This window comes from Mytilus californianus, unplaced genomic scaffold (genome assembly GCF_021869535.1).
Source record: "Mytilus californianus isolate M0D057914Y unplaced genomic scaffold, xbMytCali1.0.p SCAF_4, whole genome shotgun sequence".
NCBI lineage: Eukaryota > Metazoa > Mollusca > Bivalvia > Mytilida > Mytilidae > Mytilus > Mytilus californianus.
This window is the reverse complement of record NW_026262690.1, coordinates 84,285,673-84,310,569: the sequence shown is the minus strand read 5'-3', so window position 1 is coordinate 84,310,569 and position 24,897 is coordinate 84,285,673. Positions and strand designations below refer to the sequence as shown.

General features: G+C 31.7%; 1 protein-coding gene across 7 annotated transcripts in view; it reads right to left on the bottom strand.

The window, feature by feature from the left end:
- The window catches only part of LOC127738747 (girdin-like), a 77,298-nt gene extending 59,428 nt beyond the window's left edge, over positions 1–17,870 (bottom strand). For all 7 annotated transcript variants that reach the window (XM_052250090.1, XM_052250086.1, XM_052250087.1 and 4 more), the window contains exons 1-5: positions 17,568–17,870; positions 16,074–16,156; positions 15,080–15,185; positions 3,643–3,712; positions 20–162 (exon numbers count right to left, since the gene is read on the bottom strand). In XM_052250090.1, coding sequence (XP_052106050.1) covers positions 20–162; positions 3,643–3,712; positions 15,080–15,185; positions 16,074–16,156; positions 17,568–17,612 — 447 coding nt within the window. In that variant the 5' untranslated portion in view covers positions 17,613–17,870. The remainder of the gene's footprint in view (positions 1–19; positions 163–3,642; positions 3,713–15,079; positions 15,186–16,073; positions 16,157–17,567) is intronic.
- Positions 17,871–24,897: the final 7,027 nt, after the last annotated feature.

The following is a 24,897-nucleotide window of genomic DNA, read 5'->3' as shown; positions in this document are numbered from 1 at the left end:
TTTCTCGCACCATTATTACCTCTTTAATAAGCTCCACAATTTCATGTTGCACGTGTACATCCAGACTTTTGATAGTATCAATGAAGTTTTCTTTCTTATCACACTGTATTGCACAACCCAAAATTAACAACAACACTTTCTTAATTTCTGAAAAACTGGCTTCTGAAATTATAAAATTAAAAAATTAAACGATAAAAAAAACACAGCATAATTAAATAAGGTTGATTTTTTAATCTTTTTTATAAGACATGTTATTGGAAAACACATGTTATTGGAAAACACATGTTCATTTATAAACAACAGCCATATTGCATGTTTAAATGAAGTTTGAAGGTCTTTCAAATTATACTAAAGATATTAAATAAAATAAATATACCACTTCAAACGAAAAAGTTCACCTGCATTTTTAAAAAAGGTCTTATTAAATGCACTGTAGTGCAGAGAGGAGAGTGTTATTTCAGGGTAATTTGTTAATTCTGTAATTGCTTTGCTAATGCTTTGGACTAGAAACTAAAACCTTGTGTGCAAAAATATTCATCTATTCAAATAAAAAAGCGCTTTAATAATTACATCGGAAAAACCTTATCCCTGAAAAAATCAACTTAAATGACATGTGCACGTCAGTTTTTTGTACATCCATTTATACTGAAGAAAATCTGGGAAAAAAATTACCCCAATTTTAACAGCTTCTTTGTCTGATAACAGATGTCTTTAAAGATAATTACAGGTATTCGACAAATTGAATCTATCTGTCCCATTCTTACAAATATCAAATTATGTATAATAAGATGAAACTACCCCTCAATACCAAAACTAATATATAAAGACCAGTCAAAATTCCTTACAAAACTATAGATCTACAAAGAGACTCTATTGTAGATTTTATGAAAAGATTTCGGTTCAACTATTTTTTATCATATTGATTTGATAAACAGTTATATAGATAACAAAAGATCCTCTGTACTGGTACTGGCAAATAGACTGGCATCAAAATTTAAATCTACAAGATTACATAAAATTTTTTGTTGACCTAACACAGGTATATACTTGTAAAACATACATCTTTATAAACAATAAAATGATACTTCAATTTATTATGGTAATTTAAATCTTATAACATTGTCATCTTTATGTCTATAAAGCTTTACTATAAAATGTCATTTATAGTGATGTGACCCTAAATGATCCGTAGGAACTATATAACCAGAACTTGACTTTCTTATGAATAATGGTATCAAGTATTGCCATCTCTAGTGTTAATGGACCTTGGTATACTAAAAATAACAAATCATAAAAGTGTGACCAAGTCAGTTCTTTTATTATCATTTTGAATGCAAAGATTTAATTTTTCAAATCAAATTAAGATTGAGTTATGGTACATGTCTGCCAAACAAAAAATGTCACTGCCCTATACTATTGAGAATTTGCTATATATGTGATTAAATAACCTACATGTAGATTCCTATGTGAGATTTCTTCCTTTTATCAACTACAGCAAAATATCTACGCAAGGCTTATGTAGTGATAGTAAACTACAGCAAAATATGGTCAACAAATCCAGGCACATGTGGCTAATCTGTTGCATGTAAACTACATCAAAACATTGTCAGACCAAGTAAGGTACATATGGAAGAACGATCCTTGTCAAATAAACCGAAATATTAAAAATAAATGGGGAATGTGTTCCATGGACACAGATGATGCCCCCGTTTACACATAACTTTATAAAGGGACATAACTCAGGAATTGTAAAAGTGATGCTACCAAAATTTGTAGTTGATCTGAGTTTTGTGGTAATAAGCAGTGTTTCATAACATTTAGTTGAGGCAAACTTAAGTTAGAGAACAGAAACAAATATTTCAGCAATTTTTCCATTTGTAAAGGGGCATAACTCTAGAACGGTAAAAGTGACACCACCAAAATTTGAACTTGATCTGTGTTTTGTGGTAATTAGCATTGTACATAAGTTTCATAACATTTGGTTGAGGCAAACTAAAGTTAAGAGAACGGAAACAAAAAAATCAGCAATTTTTCCATTTGTAAAGGGCATAACTCCTGAACGGTAAAAGTGATGCCACTAAAATTCAAACTTGATCTGTGTTTTGTGGTAATAAGCATTGTGTATAAGTTTCATAACATTTGGTAGAGGCAAACTAAAGTTAGAGAACGGAAAGGAAAAATTCAGCAATTTTTCCATTTGTAAAGGGCATAACTCTAGAACGGTAAAAGTGACACCACCAAAATTCAAACTTGAATTGAGTTTTGTGGTAATAAGCATTGTGTATAAGTTTCATAACATTTGGTTGAGGCAAACAAAAGTTAGAGAACGGAAACGAAAAATTCAGCAATTTTTCCATTTGTAAAGGGGCACAACTCTAGAATGGTAAAAGTGATGCCACCAAAATTCAAACTTGATCTGTGTTTTGTGGTAATAAGCATTGTGTATAAGTTTCATAACATTTGGTTGAGGCAAACTAAAGTTAGAGAACAGAAACCAATTTTGGGACGTACGTCACAAGTACAGACGGACAAGGGTAAAACTTAATGCCCCTCCGCTACGGCGGGGGCATTAAAAAGAGAGTACATGTATAAGAACTGATACTTGTCAACTTCACCAAACTTGGATTGAACAATCAAGATCACGAGAAAGAATTGAAGCTTGTCAACTACATCACAATATGACCAGACTTCAATGGCACATATGAAAGAACTTTTTGCTTATAAATGACCACAAAAATATACAACCAAGTGAAATATAAATGGTCTCTTGCTGCTGGTTAACTACAGCACAACTTAGATATACAGCCAATGCAAGATTCAATTAAATATGATTGCAATTAAGCGACATTAGAATGAGGTTCAACAGAAACAGGAAACTATAGTTGTTTGGGATCTGTGCATGGTCAAAATGATATGATCATGTTCCTGTGTTTGTAGAAATCATTACATGAAAATTTACATAAAATACTGTTTTATATGCATACATATATATCATTTATGGATTTAAGTTCAAGTTTAATGATGCAAAGGTAATTACAAGATTCAAGTTGTAACACGGTTATTAGTGCTTGTTGAAAAGGATGTAAGGCAGGGTATTGATAAGAGTAGTACATTGTACTTCCAAGAACGGAGAAAAGACTGAAAATAGGAGCTATCTTTTAGGAAATTTTATGAAGTGATCTAAAAGCAAATTAAGAAAAAATAATCCTATACTATAAACTTCTGAAGAAGGGTAGATATAATAGCAATTACTCTGCAGCTTATAATTCCTGAAAAATTACTTTTTCTTTGTGTGGAACAAAGAAGAGCATATCTTTAACTATGATGAGTTGTAAATATAATATGGGGACAAAGTCCCCAATTACAGTAAATGTTACCTGATGATAGCGTTTCTTTGTTTACATTGAAAATAAAGTCACAACAAAATTCCCTAACAACAGGACCAACGTCGGAAACGTTTCCGTATTTCCGTTTCTTTTTTAACAGATTCTGAAGTTAAAATATGCTTGAATTAAAAAATCTAATGTATACAGACATCGTCCCCTTTCACAGGTAATGCCTGCCTCATATTATGCACATTGCTTTGATCCTTTACACAGCAAATAGGACACAAAACAATGCAAACAGCCTTGTATAACCTACCTTTTTCTGGTTCTTTACATATCTGTTGAAAGTTGGGTAACTTTACTATCAGTATCTGTTGCAAAGCATCCTATAAGTAAACAGAAATAACAACTGTATAGTACAAGCTTTAATCTACACAAACAAGATATATATATACTTGAACAATGTATTAACAAAATTACATTCTGCCTCATTTAGGTATATCACAAGATGAGCCCATGCATCCTGAACTCACCATTTTTCCCAACATGTGAAGTCTAAAGATGCCACCCATATTGTTTATGAAGCTGAGACAAGTTATCACATTCTCATGATAAAAGTTGATGTACTGTAGATTCATTTTTATTGCAATCTTGGGATACCAATTTTGGGAACTGAAAACATCTGACAGTCATTTAGTCCATACTCAAGGCTGTTAGTGTAAAGACTTTCATATGATAAAAGAAAATTTAGGTAACTTTAAGGGAGGTCTTTTCAAGACAAACATAATAAACCCCCTTGATCTACTGTTATACACTAAAGGAAAATACTGAAAATTATTACAGCAAGGTTATCTCATAATGGATGATAATTGAACACTAGCGATGAAATGCAAAATGAAAAACACACATGGGATTACAGGCAGACAGACAGACAAAGTAATGTGTAGGTATATACTATGGTATTTATAAATTTGGCAACTTTTATAGTGGGATAATTATAAAATACCAATAATTCTTAAACGTAATGGTGTCTGTAGTTTCTACACTAAATTGTGTTCTCTCAATCAGTCAAAATACATGTATCAAAACCTACTAGTTAGGGTAGATAATTGTAGTCCAATTTATACTATATAATAGTAGCTTGTGTGAAGTATAAATATCTGCTTAGTCTGATGTCAGAGTTTTACCACTCATTGTTAGATCAAGTATACTTCAATTCTAGAGGATATCCTTAAATTATTCTTTATCTAAATAACTGGTATAAAACACGTAATTTGTTTAAAAAGTCAATCACATCCTTGGACCATATAAAATATAAGTGTTTAGTCAAACACAGGATGTCTTCAACAATGTAGGAAACAAATATGTATATTTACATAAAAGTATATTTGAAATTCAAAGAATGTAAATTGAGGGCAAGTTTGAGGTTTATTCAACTCTTCAACTTTTGTATAAGGTTTTGGATTTCAAATATTTTGACCTCCGGCATCACTAAAGAGACATTAATTGTTAAAAAGTGCATTTTGTGCAGTAAAATTTACACGGTGAATTCAATTTAACCACATCAAAAATAATGCAGAAAATATGACAAGGATATTAATTGCCTGTTCATCTGGTTTAAAACAGGAGAAAACAAGCAGTATCTTTATTTTCCCTTTTATCAAATACCAAATTAATCAGCAGCTAAATCTATGCCTGCAGAAATGAAATCTAAAAAGTTTTTATCATTCTTTTTTTTTAATCTTTTTGTGCAAGCCTCTTTGATATTTGCCTTAAGTTTTAATATCACCTAAACAGAAGTACTCTATTTGCAATTGTCAATGAAGAAATTGACAAAATTATCAGGGACTTGAACAACTCAGTTGCATAGTTTGATAAAAAAAAAGTTAGTTTGTAACAAACAAAATTTTATTAGGGAAAAGCTTTTGAAGAGATCCAGTCTGAAAAGAAAAATTTGCTATTAAAATGACAGAGAATTGTGAGAGACTGCAAGGGCACCTTCACATTTTGATCAGAGGGGCAAGGGTATCAGCTACAATTGAGCCGTTTTGCAACATAGATTTATTGGTAGCTTGATATGTACATTTAAATAAAATATATATATATATATATATATATTATATATGTAGCGTTTTATGTACTGTATCCTTTTAAATTTATATTACATAATGTTTTCATTTTACTAATGCATTATAATTTTTCAAGTTACTCTATAGGACTTACTTAAAGTATGCTTCAACAACTTATATGTTAAATATTAGTGTAACATTGTGCCAAAGTTATTTCAGCAATACCTCGTAACTTTGATTAAATAGACGATAAATACAACTTTAATACAGCCAAAGCTTCAATGGTTAACTTGTTCAAAAAAAATAATTGGATCTGGAAACAAAAGATCTAGAAAGTCATTAAGAAGATTAACTCCCTTTTGTTGTGAGTTTAAGACTTTGAAGCGGAATGCAGGTATTGTTAGACTTAATGACATTGATCATTGGAGCGTGTCAACAAGCCTTCATAATCTTCACTCTCCCAACTAATTCATTTACCTTGTTCAAACATTGGCCCAATACACATTTATTCAACCTTGTTACCCTTATAAAGGTCGAAATGAAAATATTGTTTGCACAATGCCTTGATTATAATAAAGCCAGACAAAAATATTATAAAAATTTTTAAGGATATAATCACAATAAAAAAACAATTCTTTTCAATATAAAGTTCAAGTAAATGATCATAAAAGCTTGGCTGTAAAGTTTTGTAAATATCTCAACATCTAAACCATGAACAAACAAATCATTTGGTGCTATGCACCAACACCTTAGGTGTATGTATGTGGAGTATATCAGTAAAATCTACATGAACAACTCTCGATATTTACTTGTAGAACCATTAAACCATAAACTTACTCTCTGTTATACGGCCATATCCTAGTTAATTTGGAGTGATAGTCGATAAGATTTCTTTAAATTTTATCACAAACAATTCTAACCACTTTCACTTACTTACTGTATGATTTCTATAAATTAAAGTCAAACTTATCTATTTAAACAGTCCTTCTAGATTTATACCCACAGCAATTTAGTTTTTGGTTACAAGTACTTGTATATAGTTTCACAATAAAATGATTTCAAAATTTTCCCTTTCTCTTTTAAGACTAATCATTCATCAAAATAATCCTATTATTATTTGAATTGTTTGTTCAATCTCCTTGAAAGACATAAAGTTGGTCTATATAAAAATAAGGAGATGTGGTATGATTGCCAATGAGACAACTATCCACCAAAGTTCAAATGAAGTGAATGAAAGCAATTATAGGCAACCGTACGGCCTTTAACAATGAGAAACACCCATACCGTATGGTCACTGTTAAAGGCCCTGACATGAAAAATATGAAACAATTCATTTGAGAAAACTAACGGCCTAATTTACATTTTATTGTGGAACTATATACAAGTATGATTATTTTCACAAATGGAAATTATGCATACTGTATGAACACTTTATATATGCATAGTATAGTATATGCATAGTATAGTATATGCATATATAAAGTGTTCATACATTACAGTATGCATATTGTAATCGCAAATGTTGGCTTAATCTTACAAGGGTGGAAAGGAGGGGACTGGATAGTAACCCTTGGCTAGCAAAGATGAAGAGGAGGGGACAGGGTAGTTACCCTTGGCCAGAAAAGATGGAGAGGAGGGGACTGGATAGTAACCCTTGGCTAGCGAAGATGAGGTATTGCAGAAATCCTATAGTCAATATTCACAATTTGAACAATGTATATTTAAGTAAAAGTTAGAACTCTAGATTTTGTTACGATTTTTGAGTTGTTGGATTGCTGTATCAACAATGTACATCCCACAACTCCTGTCTACGAATACCAAATTATCAGAGGTGACTTTAGGTGGGTGTTTTGTCAAAAAATTACAAACTACAAAAGAAACTACATGCAGTTATATATTTTTATTTTAATGAAAAAATGGTTGAATCAACCAAATAATTGTGTTGTTAGTACGTAATCCAAAGGCAGATTTTTTTAATTATTATTTTCTATAGTCTATATAAGTATATCTCATCATGATTTTATTTTCAGATAAAATTTCTGATTGACTGAAAGTTAAAAGGTCACATGGCCTTTGGATAAATTAGTTTCTAGTAGAACATGTAAATCTATAATCCTACTGAAAAAGAATTTGAGATTCTATCAATGAATTGGAAAAAAAATTAAACATCAATTGAACCACCTGGTGTCAGATAAACTTTCTTGGGTCTACAGAATAATACCTATCAATCAATTTGTCATACCTTTGAATAAATTCCAACCCTATACTTTTGTTTGTCAAATGAAACTAGTTACCATAACATTCATTCTCATTGACAAAGAAAAATGTCTCAGTCCAGTGGCTTTATTCAGATGGTTTCATGCAAAGAAGAAATAAAAATTGCCTCTGTACATTACTAACATCTCAATTCATGTATAAGATGAAGAAAATGGGGAAAAAAAAACTTGTTAAAATTATGTTGAATTTTTGGAGAGTTTGCATTGGTAATGACTAATCGCAAGGAAAATGTTCTGGATTTTAGTCATCAAACATTAAGAAATTCCCAGATAGTTAGACAGACATTCAGACAGACAACCAGTCAGAAAGACAATATGTCTGTCTCCATTTTTAGTGGGGTTTTGTTATAATATCTTCCAAACACATAAGGCCTTGTGAGAGTGGTAAACAAACATTTTCCTGAAATCTCAGATCAGACAGAATATGAAACCTTTTTTTATACATGCTATATCATTGAAAACTGACAATATTATTACAGTCAAAAGATCTTTTCACTTTACTTAAAATTTATTTCAAATGAAGACCAGAGAATGAGGCTCAAGCATCCTACGACTTTGGCGATGGATCAAATTGTAGAAATTTGTCAATTTTTATTCAAAACTGTAGTATAATTTCATCCCAAAATATTGTGTACATAAAATCTTATTAATGTAAGTAAATTTACTTAGGAAATTGACTCTGTGTTATAACTAAATTTTCTTCATAAAATTCACTTAAATACCCAATAAATCATTCAACTTTCAATAAAAAATCAATCAAAGTCACAAAATTGTATAATTAAAAAGTTAAATTGGCATCATTTACTCCAGATTATTATTATCAAAATGTCTTCCAATCCTGAAGTAATTAAATAAATTACTAAACTAATCTCTAGATGAATTTTAATTGAACAAAGGTTACATTTTTCTGGACTTAAGTCACAGTGATTTATTGATATAAGATTATAATAATCTAGGATTAACCAGGCCTATTTTTATACCCCTTGTTGATCACAGAGATTTATTCCAAATCAGGTATTGACTGATAATACACTTGCGATAGACAAGAACTAATTGTTCACAGTTTTAAGATTAGCAAACCACAACATGATTCATGTGGTATTTTCTATCTATCAAAAATTGGTGAACAGTTCAGTGTCATTTTAATAAAATGACCCCGTAAAATATTATTAGTCTGATCTCATGGGAAAAGGCCTAATATTAACATAAATGCATGTTATTAATATTTTTTTCAATTTAAAAACATGTACTTAAAATTTCACTGCTCTATACAATTTACAGGTAAATTTCAGATTTAGATGCAACAGATATATATAAAAATATGAACTCACAATGAAATGTATTATATTGTAAACATTTCATAAACTTCAATAAACTATGGTCCCATGGCCTTAACTTGTAACTAGCTGCCTCATTGAAAATTACACCATATCACTTTATTTTCTTTAGCACAATTTGAAGTAATGCAAGTTGAAATTACATAATGATTCATAATAAGGTTTAAATGTGAATCCAAGTTCAATGCATAGATAAAGTGTAATTGTCATCCAACAAAAATGTCTGCTCAAACCTATGCAAGAGTTTTGAACTTGTAGTGAGACATAAGCTTTTGCTCCATGCACATCTTAATTGTTGATTGGCTCACTGTGACAGAGATGCAGAACAGCAATAACAGTGCTGTTCCTTTCCTTTAATGTAATGAAAATGAAATACATTTTCCTATGAACCCAAAGGGTCAGGATTTTTCTTCAGGCTCTCTCTATGGATAGAATACATATGTCATGTATATTGTATAGACACAAATAAAGGAGGGGGATGTGTCCATTACATTAAAACATCTCGGAATTAAAGAACCTTAGTGAGCACGCTCACATACCCCACGTCCCCACATTGTCACTGGAGAAATAAAATAACTGTAAGAAAAAAAAATTGAATCATAATTTCCTGTCGATATCAATGTTCCAGCTAGGATTTGAAAATAGAGGGGCGCGTTTTTAAAAAAGGGCACTTTAGCGCGTTCTCCTGAAAAAAATCAAATACTTAATATTACCACATAATGACATATTTTTAGCAAGCATGTAGCTAAGTTAAATACTCTATACTATTACATACATTGAAAATTGTGTAGGTTTGGTTGTGAATTTAAATAAGAGTGCCAATGAGACAATTGTCTTTATTTCGATCTTGAGAAATAGATTGAACAAATAAGTTTGTTAATTCAACTTTGAAAGTTTATTATCAATTCAACAAGCATCTCCGTAAATTTCATGTTGAGCGTATCTAATAATATCAATAATTTTGTCAAAACGGATTTCAATAAGAAAATTGATACAAAAATCGGACTTTCGAGAGCTCCGTAATCGGCACAATAATAAATTAATTCGACTTTGAAAGTTTATTATCAATTCAACATGCATATCCGTATATTTCATGTTGAGCGTATCTCATAATATCAATATTAAAGTTAGTCAAAAAGGATTTCAATTTAAGAAAAATGATATAAAAATCGGACTTTCGAGTGCTCCGTAATCGTCGGAATTTACAATAGAAGAACAATTGCGATATCTGATAGAAACCTTTCTTCTCCTAGATTTTTCATAAAGGTAAAGAATTAAATTATTTTTTAACCTTTGATGGTCATTATTCTTGAATAAAAAAGATGTAATAGACTGGCATGTCTTTGATATTTTCTTCTTGTCATTTTCTCGAGTTGGTCAATTTTTCTTTTTTTCGTCGGCAATTTGCGTGTTGACGATTTACAATATACTATTGGAATGATTCTTTTTTAATGAACGTTATTTTATGAATAACAATTACAATAGAAATGAACATCGTTCACTTTTATTTTATAAATTCTATTTTGCATCGTCAGGTGTTAAAAAATCAATTCATTTAACTTGGATGTTTGGTGCTTCAGGGCAAAGGGATTAGACAGGGTCGTAAATTTCACCTGATTAAGTAATTGACTCTTATCAAATAGGTGATTATAATACAGGTAACAAGTGTTAACAATTTTAATCTGTTGTCTTAATGAAGTGTATGTATAAAGAACTCAACAAAATGGCGACAATATGAGGAAAAAAGATCGTTGTTTAAACTTTTTTCAAAAGGGCACAGAGGGGCGCATAAAAAAGGCAGAGGGGCGCAAAATTTCGGGGGCGGGGCGCGGCGCCCCTCCATTTCATGCTAGCTGGAACACTGGATATGCACATCTACATAGTATGTCCTTATTATCTGAAAAGGTTTCATGAAATTCTGTTGTGTGGTTTCAGAGGAGTTGCGATGACAAACTGTTGCAGAGGTATATTGAAGCAAATAAGTTCAAAGGGGCGTAGCTCCTAGAAAAAAAATTGAATCGTAATTTCCTGTCGATATGCACATCTACGTAGTATGTCCTTATTATCTGAAAAGGTTTCATGAAATTCTATTGTGTGGTTTGAGAGGAGTTGCGATGACAAAAGGTTGCAGTAGTATATTGGGCAAATAAGTTCAAAGGGGCGTAACTCCTGGAAAAAAAATTGAATCGTAATTTCCTGTCGATATGCACATCTACGTAGTATGTCCTTATTATCTACAAAGTTTCATGAAATTTTGTTGTGTGGTTTCAGAGGAGTTGAGATGACAAACTGTTGCAGTAGTACATTAAAGTAAATAAGTTCAAAGGGGCGTAACTCCTAGAAAAAAATTTAAATCGTAATTTCCTGTCGATATGCACAACTACATAGGTTGTCCTTATTATCTAAAAAGGTTTCATGAAATTCTGTTGTGTGGTTTGAGAGAGAGTTGCGATGACAAGAAACAGGACTGACGGACTGACGGACTGACAGACGGACGGACGGGTCAAAAACATTATACCCTCCGCAACTCGTTGCGTGGGGTATAATGAGTACAGATGTTCATATATACTGAAGGTAAAATAAAACTTGCACTTCAAATTTTATACTCACAGTGTTCTCCCCAGGATTTTTGGATAGCACCAGGGTAATGCGTGTCAAAATGATTTGTACAATATGTTGTGTCGTGTTGCATTGCTTTTTTTTTCTTGTTAGTTTTTGTGACTTACCTTTTTGTCTTTGTTTTATTTACTGTGTTATGTAGACTTTGGGTCAAAAAATTACTGGTAAAAAAAGAAGTAAATCAATAAACAGTTTGTATACTTTAATTTCTTTTAAGAATAAATAAAAGAAAGCACTATTAGTCTTTAAACTTAAATCACTTTTTATATTTTGATCAAGCCAATTTGTCCTGATACTTGTAGTTACACTACACTTTCCCCATTTTTGTTAGATTACACCATAACAATTGAATTTATACAAGATTAAATTTTAATGCAGAACCTCTAGTAAATTAAAAACTATTTTCCATAGCTTTAGACATGATTTTTGTAAACAACAATACAATTATTATTAGAATCATTATTGTGTTACTTGGTAGATAGACATGTAAACTAAATTTATATCATCTATATGTACACCCATATATCATATCAAGCTGAGGTCCAATCAATGTCTTAAGACTGGGACTACTTTAACAGAAATCAGTTACCAATCTGAAAATACTACCTATTTATTATAATATGTCTGTGCATTAATAAAAGTATGATTATCAAAAATAATTTGCAATATATTTTTGTTGGTATGTTCAAAGAAAGTTTTTATCCTCAAGGTAACATTCTTATATAATTCTGCATTCAATTTGTACTTTATTTCTATTTTCAATGATAGATGATATTTTAGGAGCACTTATTTGTAATAATCTAATTCAGGGGAAGTAACTCCAACACGTTTAAAATACGCAAATTATTTATAACCAAAGGCTGGAGTAATAGAGTTAATGAACAAATGTCTGCTTGTCCCTCACAAATCTGATCATTAATTATGATCTCTTAATTAATTAAAACACAAAAGAATCATGTACATCGATTCAATCCAATCATCAAGGTTAACCTCAAAAGGTAAATCGATCATGTGGTGTAAACAATCAAGTTGTTTGAACTGGTTTGAACTGGTCAATTTTCATCTGAAATTTTATACCCCACGGTAAAGGTTAAACAAGACGTTTAAAACTTTACTGATTTACGATTTTTTTACCGAAAATTTTAGCACCACGGAGAAAAATTATACATCGCGGCAAGAACGATACCACCACGGTAGAAAATTATACATCACGGGCCCGCGGTCCTTTAAGGGCCTGGGGAGAACACTGACTCATATGCAATGTTTTAATCTACTCCCTTAAAGAGCAATGAATTTGTTGCATGAAACATAAAAGTACCTGTTTGTTTGAAATCTATATTACAGAAAGGTAAAATTCATAATTTATATAACCTTTTGTTACCTGCAACAATATAAACCCATTAAATATTTAATTCACCTAAGTAACTTTTCCTGAAGTCATACAAAATTAACATATTTGGGGCAATATCGCATTATGGATGTCATTATTAAACAATTTGATATCGGAAAATTTCTATGTAGGTCTGCCAAGTTGTAGGGTTTCTGTGAGTCGACATTATTTACAAACAATAACTATAAATATGACCATTTAAATGGAATTAAATGTAACAAAGAGAACTATATGTACAGTTACTTTGAATGGCAATTTTATTCCCCTCTTTTGATGAAATATGAAATAACTCAATAACCGAACACGAAAAATAGAATTACACTTGTCAGGGTAAAATGTTACATTCATTGATAGTGCCTGTTGAAGCATGCATTATTAATATTTTGACGCAGGTACAAATAAATATAACGAATCAGGTAAATGATTACAGGTGTACCGTCTTACTATGAAAAACATTTAAAGGAATTTTGACATAACAGGAGTAAACAGTTTAAAGTGAAAACGTCTTTTGTATATAATACATAGATAAAGCATTACTTCATAGTTCATGTACACACAGGCATTTTCATAACGTTTATTACGCATAGGAATTTTTTCATAACGTTTTCAACTAGAATAAAAACATATGTTGTAAACTGTTAAAAAATATCCGACAGCTGTCATGGAATGTGAATTTTTTGTCACAATATAAATATCAATCTTATGAAACTCCCTAATGAGTACATGTAGGCTTAAATAAAAACAAACATTAGTATAGGACCCAGTTGTTTAAAACATTACTAAGATTTATCCAGTAGATAAACATTATTACATGTACAATGTAAATGTATTCGACAAAGCATAACAGAATTACTTCTCAAAAGTCAAAAACAGTTTTTCAATCAAACAAAAAATCAGAATTTATACTTGAAAACAATTGCAGGTGTATGATTCATTAATTTATACTTAGTTTTCATTTTAATACATTCTTCATGATAGTTTATAAAAGTACAACTAAACATATAAGTAAAATAAGATTTTTTTTATATTTGTATAACTGGCATGTGATTATCCTTTAAACATGATTGAAACAACAGATACATGTATATGACTAAAGTGAACTCTTTCATTATCATGACTATTCTCATACTTTTTTGAAACCCAAAATTATAAAGTTAAATGCTAATTGTTGTGCACCATTGGAAATTATGTACAAACTGTAATTAATTTTAATAACAGTTCCTTATCTTAAATTTGTGTACACACGTTAACAAAATTGTAGAAAACTGAAGGTGAACATTGTCAGATATTTCCCCACTCTTATATATGTCTCAAAGAACTGTCTTTCCTAATAAACAACCTTGAAAAAAGTTGCATACCATTCAATGTTAAACCTATTTCCCCTTCCACTATGTCAGAGTGAAGCACATGTGCATTATGATATCAATTTTCAACAAAATAATGTTATAAATGTTACAATCTATAATTAACTGTTAAGAATCTGCAAACAATGTACTATGAATTAGGTCTATATACAAACTAAATCTAGAAGTACATTAACATAGGGAAAAGCATTTTCTATCTAAACAATTATGTAATGTACATTTTCTAAGACCATATATACATGATATATATCTACATGCAATACCATCCACTGTTAATTTTATCATATAGCTTTTGATGGATAATGTACCAGGACAATTGTAATCAATTACACCCTTCCTATTCCTTTCATTTATTGAAAAAATCTTCTGATAAAACCTACCCATAAAGTAAAACCTTTTTCTATGGTTTTGTTTGGTAGCGGTTAAATCAATATCAACATTCTTGTGATAATCACCGATAATGATTGAATTGCATGATAGTCAACTCTATAATACATGTAGACTGAAATAGATACACTGCGCAAGTAATTTTATACTGGGAAATTATTATGGACTGAATTCTAACTGTAAAATAAGCAAAAGAGTACACATACATTTGTATAAATGTACATGTATGTACAATGAAGTTTCATGTTACATATTAAAGCTCGGCTGTGTTCTCCTAATATACATGGAGAATGATTTTTTGATGGACTTACCACATAAAATGATTTGATATTTCGGATCAGTATATCCCAATTCTGTAATCTACTGTTCATATCATCTACAGTATCATTGACATTGTCATAGACCGGTCGACTGTCACTGCAATATGGAAAATTTAACATAAAATTTAAAATATGTTCTTTCTTTAGTTTGGACTGTATTCACAACATACTTTTAAAGTGTCACATCTGACTATGAAAAAAGGACACTCATTGAAATGTTTGCAAGTAAATAAATGTCAAAAAAATGCCTAAGTCCCTTGACATATTGTCTTTTAATAACATCAAATTCATTGTACTGGCATGACATGTACATAAGAATGGAAAAGCCGAAAAAGATAGTTTGAAATGGTTTACATGGCATAAAGATAACTAATCTAAATGTACGTTTACACAGGTAGAAAATAACTTCAGTTAGAACAGATTATTATATTTCAAAGTGAAATTACTTGAAATTTAAAAAAAAAAGTGTTTTTTTTTCTCCAGCAACAACCTCTAACAATTCTCTCTACACATTTCTTTGTTGATAAAAGGAGATGCAGGCTACATACAGTAAATGACAAGAAGAGACAAAATAAGCAGATGACTTAATTTGAAGTGAATGCAGCCATTTATGCAGCTACATGTACACACTTCTGTATAAAATCCTGCACATAAACTTTTAAACCATGTTCATTTTTGTACCCGGTTCACATTTTTCTAATCTTAAAAATGTAGTAAGCTTTTGTATAATACATGTACAATGTAGCTGACAAGACAGTGCAAAACTGATAATGTCTGTCTGGCCTTCATGTTCAAATGTACATGTACCTTTCAATTTATAAGGTTTTGATATTACAAAATACATGTAAAAGGATACATGCTAGTATGTACATTACGTGATGATGATGTGCATGTACAACATGTACATTAGTACATGTGCATGGGATATTGTGTCTCTTAATAATTAACTATTACCGCACATTCTTGTGTAAACTTAGTAACTTACATTTGTTGAAGCACTTTATTCAGAAAAATTCCATCATGGAGATCTTGAAATTCTATTGATCTTCCATTTGCAAAAGTCTCCACCTAAAATAAACCAACTAAATTAAATGCAAAGAATCATGCATGCACACAAAAATTATATCAAGCAAATATTTATATAGTGACCTAAAGTACTGTTGTCATTTGGTCTCTCGTGGAGAGTTGTCTCATTGGCAATCATACCACATGTTCTTATTTTCATAAATACAACAGTTCTGTGATTTAATCATTTAGTTATTTCAGATGTCAGTAATTACGAAAACTACCTGTATTTACACTAACCTGACCTACTTTTTTAGTAACCTAATTGTTAGTGCCTACGCTAAATATTTTTTTGGACAAGCAGTAAAAAATTCAGATTGTTTGAACTTTCTCCTGTTTAAAACAGTCAAAAACATATCTAAGAAAAAAATATACGCTGAATGTACAATGTATGTACAAATTCTAATTTTGTTCAGCCTCTTAGCACAATCATAGGTACATGTATTTACTATTATTTTTTACATCAATGTTATAGGGTTCTCTATGAGTTGACAGTCTGAATTTGCTGTTTAGGTTGTATACATGTACTGTCTGGTGCAGGACACACTTCACTTCAAACTTCAACTTCAATTAGGTTACTTATTAACATCCGCAACCAGACATTTCACTAAGGACTATTTACACATGTGCAGAGGAGCCTCAAAAGTTTTAAAAGAAAAACGTATTTACACTGTATAATTATGTAGAAGTTTAGCATACTCCCTTGACTGCCAGCTTAAATGCGTCCAATTCTGGGACGGCTATCACAGGTGGTGGTAGTTGGTTCCATAAGATAATCGGTCGTGGAAAGAATGAGTATTTACATGTACATTGAAAGAAAGGACTGTTGTGACTGTATAGTAACTTGCCACTAGTCTGCAAGCAGTACTTAAAAAAAATATTGGTACCAACAGTATGTAAATTGTTCCTTTATACAAGGATTTGTATAGTAAGATTAAATCCTTGCATTATATATAAGACTTTACTTTTTTATATCAAAAGATCTTTCGCTATAGGTACATTGATTACGACATCATGCAATTTTCATGGATTGTTTGGCAGTAAAAATTTTCCCGTATTTGAGATGTTTGCCCAGTTATGGCATGTTTATTTTGAGAAAAATTGAAAAGTATTTATTCATTAAAACATTTGAAGGAAACGATTGACATTGCTTCAAAAAATAATTAAGTACAAAATGTACTCAAACTTTTATCAAAGCTTTTTCCCATGTGTCCAGAAAATATTTTGTGGTGCAGTTGTAGTAGTGTATTATGGTTAATCAATAAAAAACCTTTAGATTTTTTTTTAAAGTCTCATATGTACTTTTAAGTCTATGTTATTGATAACTCGCTTGCATTCCCCGACTTCAGGCATGTTAAAAATTAGTCTATAAATCGACACATGACAAACTTTGCATGAAAAACATATACATTACCCAAAGGACGAGTGGAGACTCCATGAAACTTGCGCATGATGCCATTTTCAGCAGCTTGCCTGGTCATGCATTCACATTCTTTCGTAAAAATACAAAACAAAATCAGACGCAACAAATTAGATTATATTCCAAATAAAATTAATGATCATAGTTTGTCACACGTAAACAAATAAGCTACACAAATTATCAATCAATTTATCCTTTTGCCATGCACTAGAATTTGTTCGTTATTAAATTCCATATTAAAAGTAAATAAAGTGAGAAATGTGTATTTAAACCTCCGTCCATTGCTCGCGAAGGTAACAGCACTGTAATTAACCTTTCTTTCGAAATTCATACGCGACAGGTAAAGATTTATAAACGCTTTTAATGTTTAAATGGTTGAAATCTCATTAATTTATATTGTCTTTTTCAATATATTTTCTATGTCCGTAGTATTGTTTGAATTTTAAAAATCAAAGGTACATAAAAACTAGTTTCTCATAAGCACTATTTTTACGTGTAGACCGGAACTGGTATGAGACGACATCTATTGGGCGATGCTAATGACGCTAAGAAAAACTAACTCCTCTGAGAAAATATAAGGACTATTCGATTAGCACAATCAGTATCAATCAAGCAACTAAATACAGAAATTTACTCATTTTTAAATAAAAGCTAGAAGACTTAGCCGAAATTTCCAGAAGTAATAAATTTAAATAAACACAATTGTTTTATTCATATTTTTATTTTCACTGGTTTCCGATTAAAAAAAAAAGAAAAGACTCTTTGAAAGAAAAGCGGTATGATATAAACATGTGCCGCCGGTACACGCCTGGTAAGCCATAAAATCTCAACCAAATGGTTAAGCGAGAAAAAAGTTTACTGGCACTTCCTATTGAGCTTTTCTGGTACAAAATATTAAAAATATAGATAGGGTTGGTCGACTTTTCATCAATTTATTGTCAATCTGTAAACATTTTCTTAAATAGGAGAATGTCATGCCATATATAACTGAGGTCTCGTTCATTACTCGGACCAGTGTGATTTAAAATGACAGCGGAATGACTTTTCTCCCGCAGGTAAGTCACGGTGGGTAAGGTTGTCCTGCGAGAGAACGTTTTGTGCTGGTGATTCGGTCCTGAATGGTGCTGGTGATCATTAGAAATATGTAAACAAAGACGAAAATGACGAATTTTGACGTTTTCTCGCATAAAAAATGGAAGGAAACAGTTGAGATGTTTTAATTTTGTTTCTTATGGGTTCATAGGCAAACAATTACAAATGGGACCCTCTAAACTGTTTCAGTCAGCGTAACACAAAAGTGCTCTTTTTTAGAAAATCTAGAATTGAAAAAATAAAACAAAAATGCTCCTGGAGTCCGCTTTCTATACCCAAATCCACACGACAAAATTTTTTTGTGAAAAACCTGTGCAATTTATTAAAATTGTGCATTTTCTCAGTTTAGACATGTCCTGGTTCTGTGCTGGTGGGTCCTGTCATTGTGCTGGTGGGTCCTGATACGGTGCTGGTGATTTTGGGTAAACAGTTGGTTATATTTGAAACAAACGTTACAGAATCAATAAAATTGGGCAGATAATTGTATCCAATCGGATTTGTGACTCCTATTTTTACTGATGTGCATCCATTTGGCTGTTTAATAAGCGTATTCAAATAATCGTAACTTATATTACATAAAAGTGCCGCTTGAACATCTTCCGTCCAATATCAGATGAAAATATATCTAAGGCCAATTAAAATTAATTGATAGATTTTCATCCCCGCCCGCCCCTCTGAAATCGTCCCGCCCCGATTTTTTTTATTTTTAAAAATTTACGATTTCCGGATTTTGTTCATTTCCGTTACCGGAAACCACCGATAATTTCGTTTCGTTCATAACTTCCTGTAGCAAATTTCGGTTTTCGTATTTCTTCGAGTAATTTAACAAAAATGATTAAGTCGAAATATTCTGCTGCTCTATGATGACAACATTATCTTCCGAGAAAAGAGATTGCTTACGAGAAGGGCATGAAATATTCGGGTTACGAGTGACAGGCGGTGTCCAAGAACGCAAATCGCGGTCAGTGATTAGAAACCTGTGGATTTTTTTATTTATACAATGACTTTGTGTCAGGAAATTTGGACTGTGAATGATATCCAAAGCACAAGAATCGTGGAATACATTGCTGCAATAAAAAACATGACTGGGATAAAGAAATTGACACAAGCACGAACTTGTGCGATCTAAGACCATATATTGAGTACAAAAAAGTCTGCCAATGTAATGCTATGTCTTAAAACTTTTCCAGATACACAGGGTTATCTGTACTCGGAGTAAATTTTGAGGTGAAAATGCAGCATAAACCATAGTATTTGCAACATAGTTTGAGCTTTAATTTCACTCTGTACTCATAATACTTGTAATGGGCACTACAAAGCTAAGTACTACTTAGAAAGCAAAATAAATTTGATGTAGGTAGTCTAAAAGAGAACATTTCTCCACCTTTTTGCTATTTACTAAAAATTGGTTTCTAAAGAGGCAATCACATGTAGAACAGTGGTTGCCAATCCGAAATCTTTATTAAGAATTTGAAAAATTATGTAGAATTCCTTATATATACATGATATAAGCTTAATATTACCCTTGCATATGAACAGTCTGATTGAAACCAGCCCCCAATATCTACAAAGGCAAATGGAAAGTGGGGGCTGGTTTTAATTAGACTGGCATATGAAGAACACGTCACAAAAGGGTTTCGGAGGAAATAAAAATTAAAAAATAAAATCCTCCCACCCGCCCCATTTTTTTCAAAAATTTGGATGAAAATCTACTAATTAATTTTAGTTGGCCTAATTAGAATAGTTTTATTTAAGATATTAAATGCCCTTAAATTGATGATTCTCTACATAATATGCTAACTAAAACAGTTTTAAAAGGTGCTTAAGGTAAAGCGACATGTATATTATAACGACAATAAACGTTGACTGGTTTATTTCAGTTAAATATACGAGGTTAGATGATCTTACTACTGGTGCCTCTAATTTCTTCCTTAATATGTACACTGTCTCCAATACATTTCGACTGGATAAAAAAAACGACCTAGACTTGCTTTTCATACATGACTGATAAAAACTCACTAGATTGGAACAAGATGTGAACAATTGCAAGTCAAAGTATGACCTTCAACAACGAGCAAAAACCATAACGAATACTAGCTATAAAAATCACGGTAAACGATTAAAAAAAGAAGATCTTCGGCCTGATTTAAAATACAACTTTGAACAAAAAACAAACATGACAGATAGCAAGCATCGACAACCACTGGTTTTGGGCACTTGTGACAGGGCTGAACATGTTTGTTTGCGCTCCACACCCCACCCAACCCCTCCTCCTTTCCTCCTTCATTGGTACAGTGGTGTAACAACACAACACTTAGCACACAAAACAATAACATAAAGACACAAATTATGTAACCACGAGAAATCGCAGCTACTGAAAGCTAGTTCAACTAATAGATAAACCATGTTCTCTAAGATTAAAATCTCAATCGGTACACATCAAACAAATTCCGCAAAAATTAAGTTTACATTTTAATTTTTGTTTTAGCAAAACTTTAAAACTTTTAAATCAAATTTTCATGGACTTTGATCCACTTTTTAGCTCCCACCCTGACGAGCCATGTAAGCTGTCGTTATCCTGTTGCACCTACCGCCCGTAAACTTTCATATTTCCATCTTTTTACCCAATTCATACGTGACAGTATTATTGTCCTAGTAACTGGTGTTACCAATGTATCAAACATTCTAAGTTAAAAAAATCCACAATACTATATTCATTTTGTGTGTCAATTTGTTTAGACAAAACAAAACTGCAAAAACTTCGAATACAAGAGAGTATTTTTTTTAAATATCATTATTATCTGTCGATTTCTAGATCTATGCATAGTATTTATTTCAGATGACATGGATTTCACACCCTGGTGATCCTGCTTCCCTTTATATATTCATATCTATCGTCCTTCCCTACGTCTATATCACCCTGCTCAGTCGCTCCGTAATTCTCGTATCACGGCTTTGAGACGAGAGCAGGCATTATCGGTAGCACGGTAGTATTTGCATTCCAGAATTCAGGTTGCTCTTTTGTGTACCCTACTTAAGTCAATGTATCTGAACATTATGATTGGACAAAAAATACAGTATCAACTGAACATACTTTCCCAAACTGAGGGATTAATCAGGTGTAGAAAAATATGAAATAATTTTACATACAGATGAAAATGAATTTTTGAGAATTTTTTTAAATTGTGTATTCACTGCACGATAAAAGACCTAAAAGCACTAGTGGCCTTAGGTTCTTAAAGATAGCAAACAAAGTAAACGGTCATGATACATATTCAAATTCATTTCTGAATAGTAAAATGAAAGTACTTCAGTAAACTGTGAATGTAGAATTTTTAGCAGTGTTAGAAAGTGGTGAAAATTCTAAAAAGGCTATCATTATCCCTTATGGGCCAGGAAATACTACCGTGCCACCTTATCAGCGACGTCACAATGTGAGAGGAGACGTTATCAAGCTTGCTTTCGTCAAGCGTAAAACTGTCTTAGGGAGGGGGAAAAGACCAGTTATAGAACGATAAACAGATAATCGGGTTTTCTTCGTATAGATATCGTAAAATATCTGCCGCTCGACACAATGTGAAGCCTTTTCTCTCGTACGCTCGCCAAAAAGGTTCACATTGTGGCTCGCGGTTGATATTTTACGATATCAATGTGTAGAAAACCCGATAATCTATACACATATATAAATAAACAAACTAAAGGCTGCAACTGGTATTTTTGCATTTAAAATGATTCATTACAACAAGAATATTTGTATTGAATGGAAACTGTGTGGGTCAAAATCTTGTATTGCTGATAAATGTTGCTGGACCAAGTTTCGGCATCTGATCTGAATTTTATGAAAAGGGTAAGGTAGATAGACATTGGCCTGATGAATATTTTTACTCGGTAAGTTTTGCTCTACCCATGCTAACTGCTTGAACTTTTGCGATATAAACTAAAAATTCGAATATATTTTAACAAACAGTGGTCATGTTTGTTGATGAATATTGTTTTTCCTAGATTCACTCAGGAAAATTCATTTGGTAACATTTGGTCAAGCAATTTCAGAGAAGATTTTTTTTTAATTACGGACGCCAAGTCAATATCTCACACGGCCCCTTGATCCAGGTGAGCTTAGAGCGAAACGGGTTGATAACCAGTTGAAATTAAACCAAGTTTTGTAAAGTTTGTATATTTGGATTGTTTAAAACTGTTTTTATAGCTATTAAAAGTAAAATGTAGGTGTATAATTTAAGATTTTTTGCATGAAGCTACGAGATATTGTAATTTTTGCACATTTAACAAAACAGCCGATTTCGTTAATTCAACTGAAATAAAGACATGCACGAAAAGATAAAATATTGATCTTAAAAAGCATTAATTTGCATCTCTGCCCCCGGCAACAGTATTTTTTTTTGGGGGGGGGTCTAAAAATGGGCAATTATCTTATCGTAAAGAGACAGTCGAGTACACATTTTACGTTCAAGGCGTGTTTGAGTTGATTGATTTTTCCTTAAAACGTATAAAATAAAAATAAAAAGTTTGATATATCTGGCTTTAGATTCGATTTTTTCTTTATATTAAGGCTACATGTTAATATAATAATACTGAGAATTCACAAGTACTTATAAAAAAATGAAATAAATGGATGAAGTGAAATACCTTTGTAACGAGTCATTACTACAGAGAAGGTGTGTTTGAAACACAAAAATTTAAAGATTCGTGCTATTACAAATATTGAACTAAAAGTGTATTTCTTAGTCTGTTTTTTTTTCGTTCACTCATTTTTCACTCATTTTCAATTAAAATTTAGGCATATTTTATTGTTATTCAGGAAATATATTTAAAAATAGAAAATTAGGACACATCGTTCACTTACTCCCCCTTAATTCTTTATCAAAAATCCTTGACAACAGACTTTACTTTTGGATCTTTAAAATGCATAACTTAAAAAAATCTTATTTTTGTGTGTGTTATCTAGGTTATCTAGACTTCATTTTCTGAAAAATTCTAGTCTGCCCTTCCATGAAATATTTAAATATTTTTTTTAATGTTTTATTGAACTTTCGAAAATTCCCCCTGACAACCGATCAGACAATAATTTTATGTTGACCAGAGGCTTAAAGGTACAGCAAATGATGCTTAATAGCTAATAGATAAATTTTTCTTTTAAAGTACAACTTTTAAATCTTACGGGAACCCCCCTTCCCCTCTTGGAAAATGTTTTTATGGTAAAATTGTCAACTGCAGTAATAAAATCATTCTTGATCATCTGCATCAAATTATTTTTTATCAACAATTTTAAAATTTCAAAACTATTCCAAGCTTTATAACTTTCACCGTGACCTCCCTCTTCCTTATTCCAAACAAAAAATTATTGTCATCCTTTTAGTAAACACTAAATTGTTACAAAGAAATCTGATTTTAGCTGCTGAGGACACATGATTCTTACGCGCAGAAATAAGGCTGAGATTCATTTGGTTAAATAAAAAGGAAAGTATCTACAGTACCGTACAAATTTGTCAGAGAAACAATATCCAGGATGCTTAGGCTACATTGAATGTATTATCTAAACTCATCTAAGAAATGTTCAGACTCACCTGATAGTTTGCCGTGATCAACTTATGTTGTGCTTGATTTTCATATGATGAATTAAGACATAATCTTTCAATCAGTTTAATTGAGGTCTGGAGCTGGCATGGGAGTAACTGTTTGTAGTCCCTTGTTAATTTATGTATCATTGTCATTTTGCTTAGTTTCTTTAGTTACCTATTCTGATAAGGACTCCGACATCTTTTAAACTGAGTTTTACTGTGCGTATTGCTGTGTGTTTGTTTATTCTACATTGGCTAGAGGTATAGGGGGAGGGTTGAGATCTCACAAAGCATGTTTAACCCCGCGCATTTTTGCGCCTGTCCGAAGTCAGGAGCCTCTTGCCTTTGTTAGTCTTGTATGTTTTTTAATTTTAGTTCATTTATATGCTATGGAGTTAAGTGACATCCATTTTCATTGAAGTGGTACACATTTGATTTAGGAACCAGCTGAAGCCCGCTTCCGGGTGCGGGATTTTCTCGCTGTGTTGAAGACCCATTGGTGTTCGTCGGCTGTTTTTCTGCTCTTTGGTAGGGTTGTTGTCTCTGACACATTCCCCATTTCCATTCTCAATTTTATTAGAAAAAAAGTCCTTTATTCTATATTTATGCTCTCCATTTTTGTGCAAAACCTTTTACATTTTGATTTTTCGGGTCAT